This window comes from Setaria italica, chromosome VII (assembly GCF_000263155.2).
Source record: "Setaria italica strain Yugu1 chromosome VII, Setaria_italica_v2.0, whole genome shotgun sequence".
In the NCBI taxonomy this organism is placed as follows: domain Eukaryota; kingdom Viridiplantae; phylum Streptophyta; class Magnoliopsida; order Poales; family Poaceae; genus Setaria; species Setaria italica.
Window position 1 is genome coordinate 32,014,711 of NC_028456.1, and position 17,119 is coordinate 32,031,829.

The 17,119-nt window shown below is 43.5% G+C and overlaps 2 protein-coding genes across 2 annotated transcripts; one reads left to right on the plus strand and one right to left on the minus strand.

The window, feature by feature from the left end:
- Nucleotides 1–11,158: 11,158 nt before the first annotated feature.
- Nucleotides 11,159–13,030, minus strand: LOC101765763 (scarecrow-like protein 33). Its single transcript, XM_004978220.1, has one exon. The coding sequence runs from the start codon at nucleotides 13,028–13,030 to the stop codon at nucleotides 11,159–11,161; it is 1,872 nt and encodes a 623-aa protein (XP_004978277.1).
- A 1,655-nt stretch (nucleotides 13,031–14,685) lies between these two features.
- LOC101766183 (scarecrow-like protein 33) lies at nucleotides 14,686–16,560 on the plus strand. The gene has a single exon (XM_004978221.1). It carries the CDS (start codon nucleotides 14,686–14,688, stop codon nucleotides 16,558–16,560), a length of 1,875 nt encoding a protein of 624 aa, XP_004978278.1.
- Nucleotides 16,561–17,119: the final 559 nt, after the last annotated feature.

Below are 17,119 nucleotides of genomic sequence, written 5' to 3' on the forward strand. Positions count from 1 at the left end.
ATACTACTCTAGGAAAGTAAAGGCACACAAGTTACAAGTATAAAATGCGGAAATGTAAGGAGGGGATGAGAGGGAACAAACTCTTTGACACAAGAATTTTTTTCATGGTATCGGTATGCACTAAGCCACCACTAGTCCACGTTGTTGAAGTACTCACACAAGGGTATTGCTTCCCGGTTACCAAGTCTTTCCCAAGGCACCCCTTGACTTGCCCAGAGGCTCGGCCACTAAGGCACACGCCAAGTTCCTCGGTCACCTTTATATCGTTTCCATTGAGGAACTTCTTCATGAAGGAAGGGGGTCTCCACGTCCCCCGCACAAGGGTCGAAGCCACCAAGGCTCCAAGATGCCGACACACCTCTTGTACAATGGTGGTTCATTCTAGAACCTGATCACAAGGTTGGCACACCTTGCACTCACTCCTCTCTAGGCCTATCCCAGCACTAATCACTCTCCTAAGCTTGTGGTAAAACTTTGATGTATCACTTAAGTACTTTTGGTGGCATGGATGTGTTATTGATGAGTCTTGATCTTCAATGCATCCCTGGACACTCCAACAACTCCAAATGGGCGAGTGGTGGGGTATAAGTAGCCCCAAGGGCTCAAAGAGCCGTTGCTTCAACGGCTAGTAAAAAAAGATACCATCGGATGTTCCAATAGTCTATTTTTGGCTTGCAACAAAACATCCGGTACAACTAGCCGTTGGACTCTCCGCACCCAAATTTCTTAGAAATTCATCGGACGCTTTATCTAATGTCCCCATCGAATCATCTAGTGCCACTGCTCACGTCACATAAACGTTGGATCCCCCTGACGTCATTGATCCGACGTTTTCTCCGATGGTGCCGTCGGATCATTCGGTGCTGAAGGCATTCTAGCCAAAACCTTCTGTAAAGGATTAAAGAAAATATGATTTGTCCGACGCTCCTTTTTTGCATACCATCAGATCATCTAGTGCTATAGAGTTTTCTCTGTCTTCCAAACCTGTCCCCCATAATTCGTCTGACGCTACTAGAAAAGTGGCCATCGGAATTGTAACACCCAAAATTCCATCATGAAAATAATGTAAGAAACTCGGTCTAGTTTTTCGTGCTCTAAGGATTAAATAAATTACTTTAATTAAATTACGGTCTTAAGTTATTAAAGAGCACTTGAAATAATTTTAGAAGCAATAAGTGCTCGGTAGAGTTTTTGTTTTCTCTTTTATTTTAGATTTTGTTTGAATGCTTGCTTTTGAATTTTAAAAGAATTTGAATTTGATTTTGAAAACTTCAACTCTATTTAAATTCTCAAAATCCTCCACTTCTCTTTCCTCTCCTTGGACCGAAATCCCTCCTCTCTCTCTTTCAGCCCGCAGGGCGTTTTTTTTTCCTTCCTCCTTCCAGCCGCATGGGCCCTTTCCCCGCCAGCCCATCTCCTTTCCCCCCCTCTTTTCTCCTTGCGCCGGCCCAGCTCCCTTCTTTTTTCTTTGGGCTGCCACCTCCCTCCTTTCCTCCACCAGCCGGCCCAAACTGGCCCAACCGGCCTACCTCCTCCATCCCCTACCTCCAGGCACACGGAGCGCCAGGACGAGCGCACGCACGGCGCCCGCCCGTGCGCCGCCAGCCCCTTCGGCCCCCTCGCCACCCGTCGTCTCTTGGCCTCCCGAGCCCCTCCACGACCTCGCGCCGTCTCCTCTCCCCACTCCTGGCCTCAAACTACCGCCCCCTCTTTTCCTCTCCTCGGAAACGGCCGCACAAAGCTTCGAGGACATTAATGGCCGGCCGGCTCTCGATCTCTCCCGGGAGCCCCTTCCGCTCCTTCCCGGGGCCTATAAAGGTCGCCATCGACCTCGCCCGGAGTTCCTCTTTCCGTTTTGCTACCCACCCGCCTCTCTCTCGCACCGCCGCGCCGCCACCCGAAACTTCCTCTACGCTGCCCGAGCACCTGCTTCCTCCAACTCGCTGCCGACGGTGAGGTTTCCTCTTTGCACGCCTCTCTTTTCCCCCTCGCCTACACCGGTTCCCCTCCCCGCCGCGCCGAGTGCCGGCGAGGCAAGCCATGCGCCGCCGGTGGTGCGCCGCACCCCTGCCGTGCCTCTGGCAAGAGGTAGAAGATGATAAGGCCATTTTCTGATCTACCCCCTGGCCTATCTAATATTTCTTGTTTTCATTCTTGTGTCTTGTAAATCTTCCAGAGAAGCCCCTGAAGTTCCTGTATTCTTTTATTTTAACCGAGCCATGTCATCTTGTAGATCTAACCCTATGTTTCTCTGTTTTCGCATGTACTGTTCAGTATATCTTTCTAAAATTCCTTGCTAGCCCCTGAAGTATATAGTTAATTCTGTTTTAGCCCCTGAAACTTGTTTATCTCATATCTTCATCGTTTTAAATCCGATTTCAGCGATTCTCGCGCTCACGCGATCGTCTCTGCATGAATGTTAGTTTTAGGAGTTTTTTGTAAGCCTTTGCATATGTTTGTTGTACTGTTTTACTTATTCTTTGTTTATTTACCTTATGTGATCGTGTAGACGACGTGACGTTCGCGGAGGAGCAAGTCCAAGAGCAGCCACCGTTCGAAGAAGAGTACTCCCAGTTTGCCGAGGAAGGCAAGTGGCCTTCTCCCCCTGCATGTTCTCTTTTGTCCCAATAATATCATGATTAAACATTTTATTTATTTCTTGTATGTGCATAAGTTTGACGGGAATGCCTATTAAGGACTTACCTAGTTTTAATCCTTATTCCTTGAAAACCTGTTTAATCATGTTGGGTAGACTTGCTAGTCTCTTAATTTGGGTTGGTAATGTTCTAATCATGAAAGATGTTAATCATGCTTTATTTATGTTGCTATACCTGTTTATTTGCAAGAACACTTATTTTAATCGGAACATGGAGAACCACCCAAGAAAACAGTACAACCACAACATCACATGGCTCAGATCTTAGCCGAATAATTAGGCATGTGGTTAGCTGGTGGCTTTACCGAAAGGGCAAGGAAGGGGAAGGTGTTGGGTGCACGATCCGGAGAAGTAGCCTTCGCTAAGGTGCTGTCTCATTAACGGGTTGTGGTCCGCATCGCTACTGAAACTCTAGCGGGCTACCAGTTACCTGCGTATCTTTGTAAAGGCTTTGTAGTGGACCCCCCAGCCACTCACCAAAGGAAGTGTTTAAGGGCTTTGCAAACCTGGGCGACATGGGAGACCACGAGTTGTGGGTAAAGTGTACGACCTCTGTAGAGTGAAAACTGATATATCAGTCGTGCTCACGGTTAAGAGCGGCTTGGACCCTCACATGATAATTAAACTTAAAGATGAGAATAAACTGTGTTACCTTTACTTTTGGGTTAATGTTAATGTTATATGCTTAATTGGGTTGGTATAAACTTACACTTAGTAATTAGGTGCTGCTAATAAAATTCGACCAACTAAAATGCTAACCGCTTAAAGCCTTGAGCCATTCTTTGTGAGCCTTGCATGTTTCCCCCATTTGCTGAGTACCAACCATAAGTGTACTCACCTTTACCCAAACACTGTTCAAAAGCTTGCGACGACGTGGAGTTCTTCGACGACTTCAAGGAGTTCTAGTCAGGCGTTCACCAGTCAAGCCTGTGGAGAAGCTGCGCTATGTGTGTGTGCGCGTGTTAAGTTATCGGTGAACGATTAAAGACCTTCGTGTCTATCACGTTGAGTGTAATAATGTTCCTAGTGGTTTATATACGTTTTTGAGCACTGTCTTTGATGTATTCACTGATGATGTCAACATATATGTGAGAACGGATCCTGGCACACATATGCGATGCATTCGGTTTTATCCAGAAACCGGGTGTGACAGGAACATCTGATGGTTGACTTTGTTTGATTTTCTCCGCAGCGTACCAATTACTCCGACGCTTGCTCCAACGGTTTTCAGGTAGGGATTTTTTCTATCATTTGGATGCTTCAATACCATAGAATAATTCTAGATATCATGGCTTGGTCACTCGAATACCATGACTTGGATGTCAAGAATAACATCATTTGAACCTTGCTATGATTTGGTTTGCATTTTTGGGACTAAAAAAACCTACAAGGTACATACTAGACAAAGCATTAGTTTCAATAACTATGTTGTCACTCAATCATCAAAATCACAAACTATAGTTTAATGAGGCCATGTTCGATACAACGATGGCACTCAATATAAATAGAGAGGTCACATAATGCTACCCAGCTGAAAGCATGATGTCCTGCATGCGTCTGTTATAACTTAGAAATAGGAGGTATCTGGAACTAGGTCACCAGATCAGTCTGCTCACAAACCTAAGCTGATGGCCACTAAAGAACCACCGATTTCTGGCCTGTGGCAGAGGGTTCGTGGCGTGCGCGAGGCGGCGCCAATCGCGGTAGTTTTGTGCGAGAACGGACGTGTGGCTGCAGTGCGCTGTGCGCATGACCGTGTAACTTGTTCTCAGCTCCTGCAAAACTCCTGAGCTGTTTTCCTATTCGGCTGCTGACCAATAATGCACGAGAGTGCTCTTTCGCTAGCAGTTGCATCGTCCTTCACTCTGTTCCATCGCATCCATTTTTTCAAGATGAAATCCATGAGTTTGCATTGAGTGGTGCTTGCGTGCTTAACTAATTGCTCTCCTACAATTAGCTCTTGCAATATTTATTGTTTAATGAACAGTAAATATGGTTTCCAAGACAACTGAAATTTACTCTGCCTCCCAACTCTGAATCTTGTGGCTTTTATTGTCACGCATGCGCAGCCATGGATGATTACCGCTGCAGGCATCTGTACTTGGTGATACAGGCGCCATGATCAAGCAAACAGACCCGTTTGGACACTGATGGCATGGAGTGCTTATATTTAAATGGACCGCAGTGACACAATTACAACTGGCGGAGGAAAATGATCCCCATATGTATACTAATTAGTAATTACAACAAATAAAACTACCTGTTTCGAAGGGGAAAAAAGTTCACACTTGCTTACACCTCTGAATTACAGTCGTTGGTTAATTAGATGGTGGTGCATGCATGAAGTGGTCACAATTTATCCTTTAACTGATGTAACTAAATTTAAACATGCACACAATTATTGTAGTTAATGTCTTCCCACTAGTGTTGCATACGTAAGGTGGCTGACATGAAAATGAAATGCCTCATACATGATCATTGATATAGAGAAACATAATGACATGCTTAAGCTTTACACACTTGTATTGTGTAAATATTGATCAAAGCTAGCTAGAGCATACGTGGGGAATTGCTGAATGTGATTTTTTTTTAACACAAGATCATCTCCAGCAGCAAGCACTACTCAACCGGAAATATGATGTTGATGCTATCACACTACAAACAACACGTGTACGCCAATATTAATGCACCCAGCAATCTTGCAAGCTCTCGTGCATGAGCTAACGAGCATGGAGTTCAGGTGCCTTGCCTACAAGGCTACAACTTGCTCTCTTCTCATGGCCAAGCCAGAAAATGGTAGCTTGCATTATTGACACCACGAGCAGGGTCAGAAACCAAACACTACCGGCCTGCATATAATTTCTATACTATATATAGGACGGGACGGGCCACATAATGTTACAATCGCAGTTAATATAAATAGATCGAGGTCACATTCGTGCTGCTCAACCTAGCCTCTTGTTTCTTCTGCTATCTCGTTAGCCGGCCGGCTATGTGAAAGCAAGATGCAATGGCATGCTGCGTCCGTTATAACTTAGAAATAGGAGGTATCTGGAACTACGTCAACTCTTTGGGCTGCGCACGAGCCTAACCTGATCGCCACTTACGAACTAGACTGTCCTTTGAATCTTGTGGAGGCGCACTGGTTTCTCAGGCTTTCCTATCATCCTATGGTAGTCGCCCTTGGTGACTTGTGGCCCTGGGACAGAGGGTTCGCGGAGAGTGTGAGGCTCGCGGAGAAAACCTCGGTGTTTTGTGAAGAGCGGCAGCCGTGAAACGTTGGTGTGTCATTGCTCGCAAGTCGCAATTTGCATCTCAGGCTCGGGCAAGTCGCTCCAGATTTTGCCGCTCGCCCTGGCCCGATCCTGGCCTGCGACAAGAGTATGTGACTTCTCTGTATAGCGTGGGATGCAGGGCACAGGCAGCGTCCAAGGGCATCAAATTTTCTGTGAAAGAAAGATCTCGAAAGATTTTGGGTGATGGAACGCCACCACAATGGCGTGGTAGGAGCGAACTCGCCACCTCAGCCACCATTACGACTGCCAGTGCAGTTTTTTTTTATAGCCCACCAACACCCGGCCTCTTAATTGTTGAAGCACACCCTTGGTATTTATGAATAAGCGACACATCCCCGGAATTATTATAACCTATTGTTTCTCGCATCTACTATCTCATTATTGTTTGGCCAGCCAAGTGACGTGTACGTAGCCCAACTGAAACTGAAAGGAAATGGAAGCATCAAGCAAACGTTTGTTGCATTTTAGGAATATGAGGAATCTGGAACCATATCCCCTCTCATGATGCAGCGACCTGTGTAGACTCTCCTGGATATCTGGAGGCTGCTACCAACCAAGCTACTTCCATTTTCAAGAAGAAGAGGAGGAAGCTTAAGCGTGCTGAAGCAGTTGCTACTCCTGATGGTAGGCTCTCTGAAACTAAAGCTCCTGAAGCTGATTGATTCAGAAGAGAAATCTGGCAAGAGAGACCAGCGAGCATGGAAGACCATGCAGGCAGCTATGGGCCGGAATAGGCAACTACATTTGTTCCTGTCTGCTTCCACTATTTGTGACATCTTGGCACATCCATGCATATATTTGTCTTTTTTTTTTGTTTCTGGTAGTTTTCACCGTATGATCCATTGATGATAGCGTGGATGAACACACTTATTACAGTCCATTGTTCCATGGATCCAATATGAGGCCATCTTACTATTACTAATTGGAGGCTCCTTTTGAGGCCTCTAGGTGAAGCCACCTAGGATTCCTAGGTGGACAATCTAGAAAAAGAGAGAAATTCTAGAAATTCTCATAAAAAAGCAAAACATCCGACCATCAATCGATAGATTGAAATCATCATAGCCTTTGGATCTATTATGTTTTCTAAACAATTACCCACCTATGCCATTACGTAAATAGCCTAAAGTAACCCCCTAAATCTACATATAAATTACCCACCTCTGCCATTATATAAAATAAACTAAAGTAACCTCCTAATTTTCGTCCAAATTACCCACTTATGCCATTATAAATAATATTTAAAATAACCCCTAATTTGCAATTGAATTGCCTACCACTGTTACTTAAAAAATTTAAAGGAACCCCTTAAATTTGCATCTATATTACCCAAACATGCCATTATAAAAATAACATAGGGTAACCCTTCGTTTAAATCGAATAACCTTGATTAAAAATATACAACAATATATGATTCTAAATCTTCTATATCTTTCACTATTGGTATACGATATAATAATTAAGGTCCATATGCACGATGTGTGTCACCATTTATAAGGATATAAGGTGATGAGAATATAGATTCCTATGCTAAAATTGTATCTCAAACTTAGAGTTCATTAAACAAATTCAAGCGCATACCTGCAATGCAAAGTGAAAAGTTAAAGATTATAAATGTGGTTGAAAATATTATAGAGTAATTACTAACCATTTATAAGGATATAAAGTGATGAGAATATAGATTTCTATGCTAAAATTGTATCTCAGACTTAGGATTCATTAAACAAATTCAAGCGCATACCTGCGATGCAAAGTGAAAAGTTAAAGATTATAAATATGGTTGAAAATATTATAAAGTAATTACTAACTAAAATCTATCACAATTGGACGAAGATATTAAGTATATATATATATACGTAAGTATTGTGTTCGAATATTTAACAAATGAAAAGTAGCTTATGGTAATAGTTTTGTAGCAATGTAGTCTCATTTTTTTCCATTGGAGACTCCGCATTAGTTCCCACGAGACAAGCTAGAAAAAAGAGATAAATTCTCATAAAAATTAAAAACATCAAACACCAATCCTGTAAACTCTAATAATCATAGCCATTGATCTATTATATTTTCTAAAAAGTTACCCTCCACTGTCATTGTGAAAATATTCAAAAATAAGCTCTAAACCTATATCTAAATTACCAAGCTCAACTATTATAAAAAATAATCTAAAGTAACCCCATAATCTTCATCCAATTTACTAATACACATCATTATAAAGCATAACTTAAAATGTCATTCTAAAATTTTATCTATGTTACCCACGTGTGTCGTTATTAAAAATAACCTAAAGTAAACACCTAAATATTAATCTAATTATCTTCATGTGTATGATACAGAAATTTCAAAAAGTAAACTAATATATGATTTCAAATTACCTATTTATATCATTGTTAATATAAAAATACTAAGTTAAAGTGCCACCATTTAGACCATTTATACATGTATGTGAGGAATCAATGAAAAATATTGATTTCTATGCTAAACATAATGTATGGAGCATTGGAGGTGTGATACAAAATGGAATAAGTACGAATATTTTTGAAAATGTGCATAGAGTAATTATTAATTAAAAATCAATTACAACTGGACAAAGATAGGTACATATCTATATAAGTATTATGTTGAAGTATTGAAAAATAAGAGAGTAGTAGGTAAACAATTTTGATTATTAGGTAGGAGTTTAATTTTTAAATAATTTTTAAATACAATAGCTTCTAAAAATATTAGCCCGTGCGGGAGCACGGGTTGATAGACTAGTAGCCAATTAATTAGGGATCACATGCATGGCATAGCACAAACCACCACCACCACAAGAAATAGAAATTGCTGGTTCGTAGCTTATCGGATCATATATTTTACTTTAACTTGCAAAGCTTTTGGCAAGTCCTTTTCAAATTGTGAATAATTTTAACTATTTAGCACCTAATACAACTTGCCAATTTTCCAAACTATCTCACGGCATAGTTGAATAATTTTGGGCATGCTATATGCTACATGCGACCACAGCCACTTTCACGACCCGACAGCGAGAGACAGTGTTGGTCGAGGAGTAAAAGCATCCACCATCTTGATTCTGTTGGAGCAGGCGAGCCTCGTAGGAAAGCAATTGACCATATAGATCACTCAAGCTTACATTATCCTTGATGGACATAGATGATACAAACGGGTTATAGTCAGCATCTAATCCGTTCAAAATATAATCAATGACATCGTCATCGTCGAGCTTCTTGCCTGCAACAGCCATCTCATCGGCAAGCCCTTTCATCTTAATATAATAAGCCGACGCGGATTGATCTCCTTTCTTCTCCCTGGAAAGTTGAGACTTGATCTGAAGAATGCACGACTTTGATTGAGAGAAGAACATGTCCGTAATATCTTTCCAAACATCCGACGCATGCTCTAGCGAAGAGACTTGAACTAGAATCTCTTTAGTCATGGACGACAGAAGATAGAACAATACTTGTTGATCTTGTGCAATCCATTGCACATAGGCGGGATTTTCCACTTGTTCTTCCATGGTGCCAGGTTTCTAGACAGTAATCATGGGTGCAGGTTGCACCGAAGAGCCATCAAGAATCCCATGGGCGCAGGTTGCACCGAAGAGCCAAGCCGCACACCTTGCACGGCAGGCATCACCTAGGCTCGCCACACCAGGAAATTTGTCCGGGTGAGTTTCTTAGAAACCGGGATGTTGAAAGTCATGGAAGCCGAACTCGTCGAAGCCATGTAGATCGTCGACGAGAAAAAAATGCTAATTTCTAGCTAGATGTATTTAAGAGGAGGTGGCTCTTATAGAATGTGAAATATGCTGAAACGGCTTAACCCAATCAGGGTGCCGGTGATTTCGTTATATAGTCCTAGAAAGCAATGTCCAGGTAGGACAAGGTATAAAGAGTTATATGAGTCCTAGTTGCATACAATGAGAGATCTAAGCCTATTATACTTGTACTTCTACAAGTGCTACTAGCTAGATGGTATCTTTGATTATAGACATCCACCTGTGAATGATCCGAGGCCGGATACTATGTTCCTTAATCTAAAAAAAAGCTAGATGGTATCTTCTTCGCTCTTGGGGTCAGTGACAATATAATGCATGTGAGGGACAGACAGAGGTGACGCCGCACTCATTTTTGGCACTACAGTCAGGTGCTCGATGCGTGACTCCAACATCAGACCATAGACAATTAGGGTTCACATCATGCATGGCACAACACAAACCACCGCCACCACGAGAAAAAGAAATTACTGGTTCCTAGCTTATCGCATTATATATTTTATTTTAACTTTCAAAGCTTTTGGCAAATCATTTTCAAGTCGTGAACAATTTTGACTATTTAGCACCTAATACAAGCTTGCCAACTTTCTGAACTATCTCACGGCATAGTTGAATAATTTTGGGCATGCTCCATGCTTCTCTTTACTCTCTAGTAATCAGAGTCATGCTGACTCGATAAGTTGCTTCGCAAGTCGTCCGTGCTGCTTAAACAATTCATCCTTTTATTTAGGAGCCATTTCCCATGCATCCGTCCCCAGAGAGCATTCGCCAAGGTGTGGTATGTCTTCACCCCTTGTCCTTAAGTCACCTTGCACGCAATCTTTGGTTTTAGTGGCAACTGTCATAGGCCTGTCCATTTTAATGTCTGTCTTATTAGCTAGGTATGGTGCCATCGGTTTGTGATCAGAAACATACATATATAGTGATAAAAGCAAAGGCTTGAAATAGGCATCTAGCTTCCATTTGTCAGTGTCCACATTATTTTGTTTTGATTTCTGAATGGGGAAACTTTAAGGAGAAAAAGGAAATAAATTAAAGCATATGGAACATGCACAGCTTCAAGAAATAAATTCATCAACTCTGAATAGCTTGTGCAACAGCAGTTTCATTGAGCTCAATGGATTCACATGAACAACCACTTCTGAAGAGCACCACCATATTGGAAAAATCTTGTTAACTAACTCTGATCATTTTTATTTCTTTTCATAGTTCACGGCCAAAACTGAACATCCTAACATGTACATGAGCAATTGGCAGCTAAATATAAACATATGTAATAATCCACAGGATGAGACATACTGAATCACTAATTAAACAACCCATCTTCCCTCTGAGGTACGAATTGCATGAACTCATCGAAATCATGACCAATGGGCAAGACATAACAAAACATAATCTTTTTTCATAGACAGCCGTTGCCCCAGCCCTTAGTATTTCCTAAGAGGTGTCGTCTGCTACCCATGTCGACTGGGCAAAAAGGATGCGTCCCATCCACCCATGCAATAGCCATTGGCCATCTTCACATATCAAAAAGTCCCTATGGTAGCACCTCATGACCTCGTCCTTCAATGCGTTAACAATGGATGGTTCCAATGGCAGCTGCCTCAGACCTGCCCTCTGGTTTCTCGCATGCCACTGTTTATACTTCTCAGGGCGATTTATCCTGTCTGTACCCTCGCAGGCAATGGCATTCAGTGCAAAACATCCAAATAAATCTTGCTCTAGCACCACTCGACACTTACTATCCCGTGGGATGGTTGCATCAAACATGTCAAATATTGCCGAGAAATAGAACACCACCTCTCGAAATCGCGACAAGTAGGAGGCACCGTACGAACTATTCACAATGCTCTGGATGAAGACAGCTGGCCTCATCTTCCTTATGTTATGCAAGACGATATTTTTGGGGCTTGGGTCATCAAAGAATATGCTCTCATCCATCAATGTGTTGAAGTTAAGGTGGTCGTTCACGATGAGCACCTCACCCGCATCTGTGTTCAAGTCCTCGATGGAAACTTCCTCCCACTTCTTCCTAATAGCATAGAAATTGAATGGCACGCCAAACTCATGGGCACACTTGCTGAGACGGTACCCTATCTCCTCAATTTGCTCAATTGAACATGGCCTGAGATCTGGATGGCCTATGGCGGTGACCTTCACCTTTGGCGGGCCGCCTTCTCTACTCGCCAGCAAGCGGAGCAAGTCTGCCCAATGGAACCCGTGATGCATACCATAGTCAACAATGTGTAGCCTTCCCTTCCCCACCATGGCCTGCAAGATGGTCATTGTGGAAAAAAGGAGCACCACCCTGTTGAAGCTGCAGGCAGCCGTGAGGAGGTTGTGCGCCTTGAGGAACTCTACGGTCGTCGGCCGCAGGCGATCCGCCGTGCGCAGCTGCCAAACCTGGCTCCCCATGCCTACTAGCCGTGCCTCCAGCCCCTTTGCAAAACATTGAGCTAGCCGTTGTGTGACATCCCCAGTTTCTGATGCATGTCGCTTGATCTGCTTCAGTAGCTCCCTCGCTGTCATGTCGTCGTTTGCTGCCACCGCCTGCGCACAGAGGATCAACTTTGTGCGTATGTCGACTACGTTCTTCGCCACCGCATTCCTACTGCCCTTCCTGGTGGTCTTCTCTGTCCCATTGGCCATGGCAATGCGAAGCTTCTCCATGCATCTGATGATGCATGGCTCAGTGCCACGTAACATCATATCGTCTAACATCTCATGGGCACAAATATCCTTAGGCTCCTTGATCCTCATCAGAGATTTGCTGGTCCTTCTTGCCTCCCCCTCCTCTATATGGTCATCTCTAGCATACCTCTTCTTGGCCCCACTATGATTACTGCTTTCGCTGACCATTTGATTCACCAGCTCATCCCTTCTGAAGCCATTATTAGCTATGGGCAAGAGCATATTGGCCTCTTTCATGCCCTTCAAGAACGCCCCCACAGCAAATGTACCCTTGGATAAGGCCAGGTGGAGTGTCCTCTCATCACCACTGCTATCTTGCAACAAATCATTGGCTCCTTCTGTGTCACCATGATTAGAGCCAAATGAAGGGGAGGAGAGGATTTGAGCAAAGGGTTGCTGCACCTGGAGTAGCGCAGGGTGATCAGCAGGCTTGTCATCAATGTCATCCTCCATGAGCATGCGTGAGATGTAGGGGAGCATCATGTCACTAGGGACATGGTGGCAGCCCTCACTTCTGTCATCAGGCTTCGGCGAAAACACGTCAAGGAAGACAGATGGTGACTGTGGTGACATCTCAGTGAGACCCTCCACGAAAAGTTCATCTGGGGTGGTGGCCATTTTGATCAATGGTTGTGGTGTAATGCTGTAGATTTTGGTTGATACATCAATGAAGAGAAGAGACTTTGTCAAAGTGTATGCAAGTCCCCCCTAAAAAATGTGTATGCAAGTGCCAGATGATTCTAGAAACGATGCCTACCTGTAACTCCAATGCTGCTTGCACAATGGAGACAAATAGAAGGCTATATTCCCAATGTTACTTGGAATTGGATATTGGTTACAATAGCTAGCTACACTGAACACAGCACACAGAGGTAATATTATTTGTAATGAAGACCATTGAAACAAACCCCATTTGTTTTACCTATTGAAAATGACAACTGATCGAAGAAGATATTGTTGTGCGATGTGCAACATATATATTTAATTAAATATGCCTCGCAGGACTAACATAAAGTATTAATGATCAGAAACGCAGTGAACGAAGCAATGTTCCAAAGCAACAAGTAAGCTCATTGCGTGCGTCCGTTTTGCCTGAATGTTAGTTATGTAACTTGCAAATGTGAAAAAAAATGAGGTGAGTAAAACTTCGAGTAGCAATCTGTGCACATTAACTCTGGATATGAATTTTCTTTTTTTTGAAAAAAAAATGGAATAATACTACTACTGTAGCTGACTAATGAGATTTAACCAAGGTGCAGTGAGCGTGATGTTGTGTATTTATCAGCATGATTTATTTGAATTGAAATTCCTATGGAGTGGTGGGTAGGAAGAATCATCGGAGATGCCGGATGCCATTTGGATGCACACACGGAGTTAGGGTCTCCATTGCTCCCGCATCCACCGACCACCCCTTAATTATTGAAGCACAACTTTTGTTAATAAAATAAAAAACTAGATTAACCTAGAAGCTAAGGAACTAGCTAAGTGGCTTTATATTATAAGAAGAAACTAGACTCCTAAATCCATCTTGACGGGTGGATGGTCTAGGGCTCGCTCTAGGCATACATACAGGAAAAAAATTGTGTGGGGACGGTCCTCATAGTCCTCCATGTGAGGATCCATCCCGGATCTTTGCCACGTGGACACCCTTAACTACAGTAGTAGTATTATTCCATCTTCTTTTTTTTAAATAAAAGAAAATTCATATCTAGAGTTAATGTGCACAGATTGCTACTCAAAGTTTTACTTACCTCATTTTTTTCACATTTGCAAGTTACATAACTAAAACCTATTCAGGCAAAACGCATGCACGCAATGAGCTTACTTGTTGCTTTGGAACATTGCTTCGTTCACTGCGTTTCTGATCATTAATACTTTATGTTAGCCCTGCGAGGCATATTTAATTAAATATATATGTTGCACATCGCACAACAATATCTTCTTCAATCCGTTGTCATTTTCAATAGGTAAAACAAATGGGGTTTGTTTCAATGGTCTTCATTACAAATAATATTATCTCTGTGTGCTGTGTTCAGTGTAGCTAGCTATTGTAACCAATATCCAATTCCAAGTAACATTGGGAATATAGCCCTCTATTTGTCTCCATTGTGCAAGCAGCATTGGAGTTACAGGTAGGCATCGTTTCTAGAATCATCTGGCACTTGCATACACGCATTTTTTAGGAGGCACTTGCATACACTTTGACAAAGTCTCTTCTCTTCATTGATATATCAACCAAAATCTACAGCATTACACCACAACCATTGATCAAAATGGCCACCACCCCAGATGAACTTTTCGTGGAGGGTCTCACTGAGAAGTCACCACAGTCACCATCTGTTTTCCTTGACGTGTTTTCGCCGAAGCCTGATGACAGAAGTGAGGGCTGCCACCATGTCCCTAGTGACATGATGCTCCCCTACATCTCACGCATGCTCATGGAGGATGACATTGATGACAAGCCTTCTGATCACCCTGCGCTACTCCAGGTGCAGCAACCCTTTGCTCAAATCCTCTCCTCCCCTTCATTTGGCTCTAATCATGGTGACACAGAAGGAGCCAATGATTTGTTGCAAGATAGCAGCGGTGATGAGAGGACACTCCACCTGGCCTTATCCAAGGGTACATATGCTGTGGGGGCGTTCTTGAAGGGCATGAAAGAGGCCAATATGCTCTTGCCCATAGCTAATAATGGCTTCAGAAGGGATAAGCTGGTGAATCAAATGGTCAGCGAAAGCAGTAATCATAGTGGGGCCAAGAAGAGGTATGCTAGAGATGACCATATAGAGGAGGGGGAGGCAAGAAGGACCAGCAAATCTCTGATGAGGGTCACGGAGCCTAAGGATACTTGTGCCCACGAGATGTTAGACGATATGATGTTACGTGGCACTGAGACATCCATCATCAGATGCATGGAGAAGCTTCGCATTGCCATGGCCAATGGGGCAGAGAAGACCACCAGGAAAGGCAGTAGGAATGCGGTGGCGAAGAACATAGTCGACATACGCACAACTTTGATCCTCTGTGCGCAGGCGGTGGCGGCAAACGACGACATGACAGCGAGTGAGCTACTGAAGCAGATCAAGCAACATGCATCAGAAACTGGGGATGTCACACAACGGCTAGCTCAATGTTTTGCAAAGGGGCTGGAGGCACGGCTAGTAGGCATGGGGAGCCAGGTTTGGCAGCTTTGGCAGTTGCGCATGGCGGATCGCCTGTCGATCGTAGAGTTGCTCGAGGCGCGCAACCTTTACGCGGCTGCCTGCAGCTTCAACAAGGTGGTGCTCCTTTTTTCCACAATGACCATCTTGCAGGCCATGGTGGGGAAGGGAAGGCTACACATTGTTGACTATGGTATGCGTTACGGGTTCCATTGGGCAGACTTGCTCCGCTTGCTGGCGAGTAGAGAAGGCGGCCCGCCAAAAGTGAAGATCACCGCCATAGGCCCTCCAAATCTCAGGCCATGTCCAACTGAGCAAATTGAGGAGATAGGGTACCGTCTCAGCAAGTGTGCCCATGAGTTCGGCGTGCCATTCAATTTCTATGCTATTAGGAAGAAGTGGGAGGAAGTTTCCATCGAGGACTTGAACACGGATGCGGGTGAGGTGCTCATCGTGAACGACCGGCTTAATTTCAACTCATTGATGGATGAGAGCATATTCTTTGATGACCCAAGCCCCAAAGATATCGTCTTGCATAACATAAGGAAGATGAGGCCAGCTATCTTCATCCAGAGCATTGTGAATAGTTCGTATGGTTCCTCCTACTTGTCGCGATTTCGAGAGGTGGTGTTCTATTTCTCGGCAATATTTGACTTGTTTGATGCAACCATCCCACGGGATAGTAAGTTGCGAGTGGTGCTAGAGCAAGACTTATTTGGAGGTCTTGCACTGAATGCCATTGCCTGCGAGGGTACAGACCTGATGAATCGTCCTGAGAAGTATAAACAGTGGCATGCGAGAAACCAGAGGGCGGGCCTGAGGCAGCTGCCACTAAAACCATCCATTGTTAACGCATTGAAGGACGAGGTCATGAGGTGCTACCATAGGGACTTTTTGATCTGTGAAGATGGCCAATGGCTACTGCAAGGGTGGATGGGACGCATCCTTTTTGCCCAGTCGACGTGGGTAGCAGACGACACCTCTTAGGAATCTCTTAGGAATTACTAAGGGCTGGGGCTACGACTGTCTATGAAAAAAGATTATGTTTTGTCCATTGGTCATGATTAATGATTTAGTATCTCTCGTCCTTTGGATTATTACATATGTTTATTTAGCTGCCAATTGCTCAGGTATATGTTAGGATGTTCAGTTTTGGCCGTGAACTCTGAAAAGAAATAAAAATGATCATAGTTAATTAACAAGGTTTTTTCAATATGGTGGTACTCTTCCAGAAGTGGTTGTTCATGTGAATCCATTGAGCTCAATGAAACTGGTGTTGCAAAAGGGAAAAAAAATTCCATGGGAACGGTCCGTAAAGTCGAATCCGTGGGGACCTGCTCCCGTTGAACGCCGCGTGGCATCTTCAGCGATCGAACGACACCCTACTCGATTCAATTAAGTTCAGCTCGGCTCTCAGCTCATGGCTCAAGCGACGCAGGAAGGACAGACTCCACTCGCTCAGGCTCTGACATACAACCACACCCTCGACCGAGTTAGGCTTCCTTGCCTTTTTTTTTTTATAAGTAAATGGCACCTCCCCTAAGTT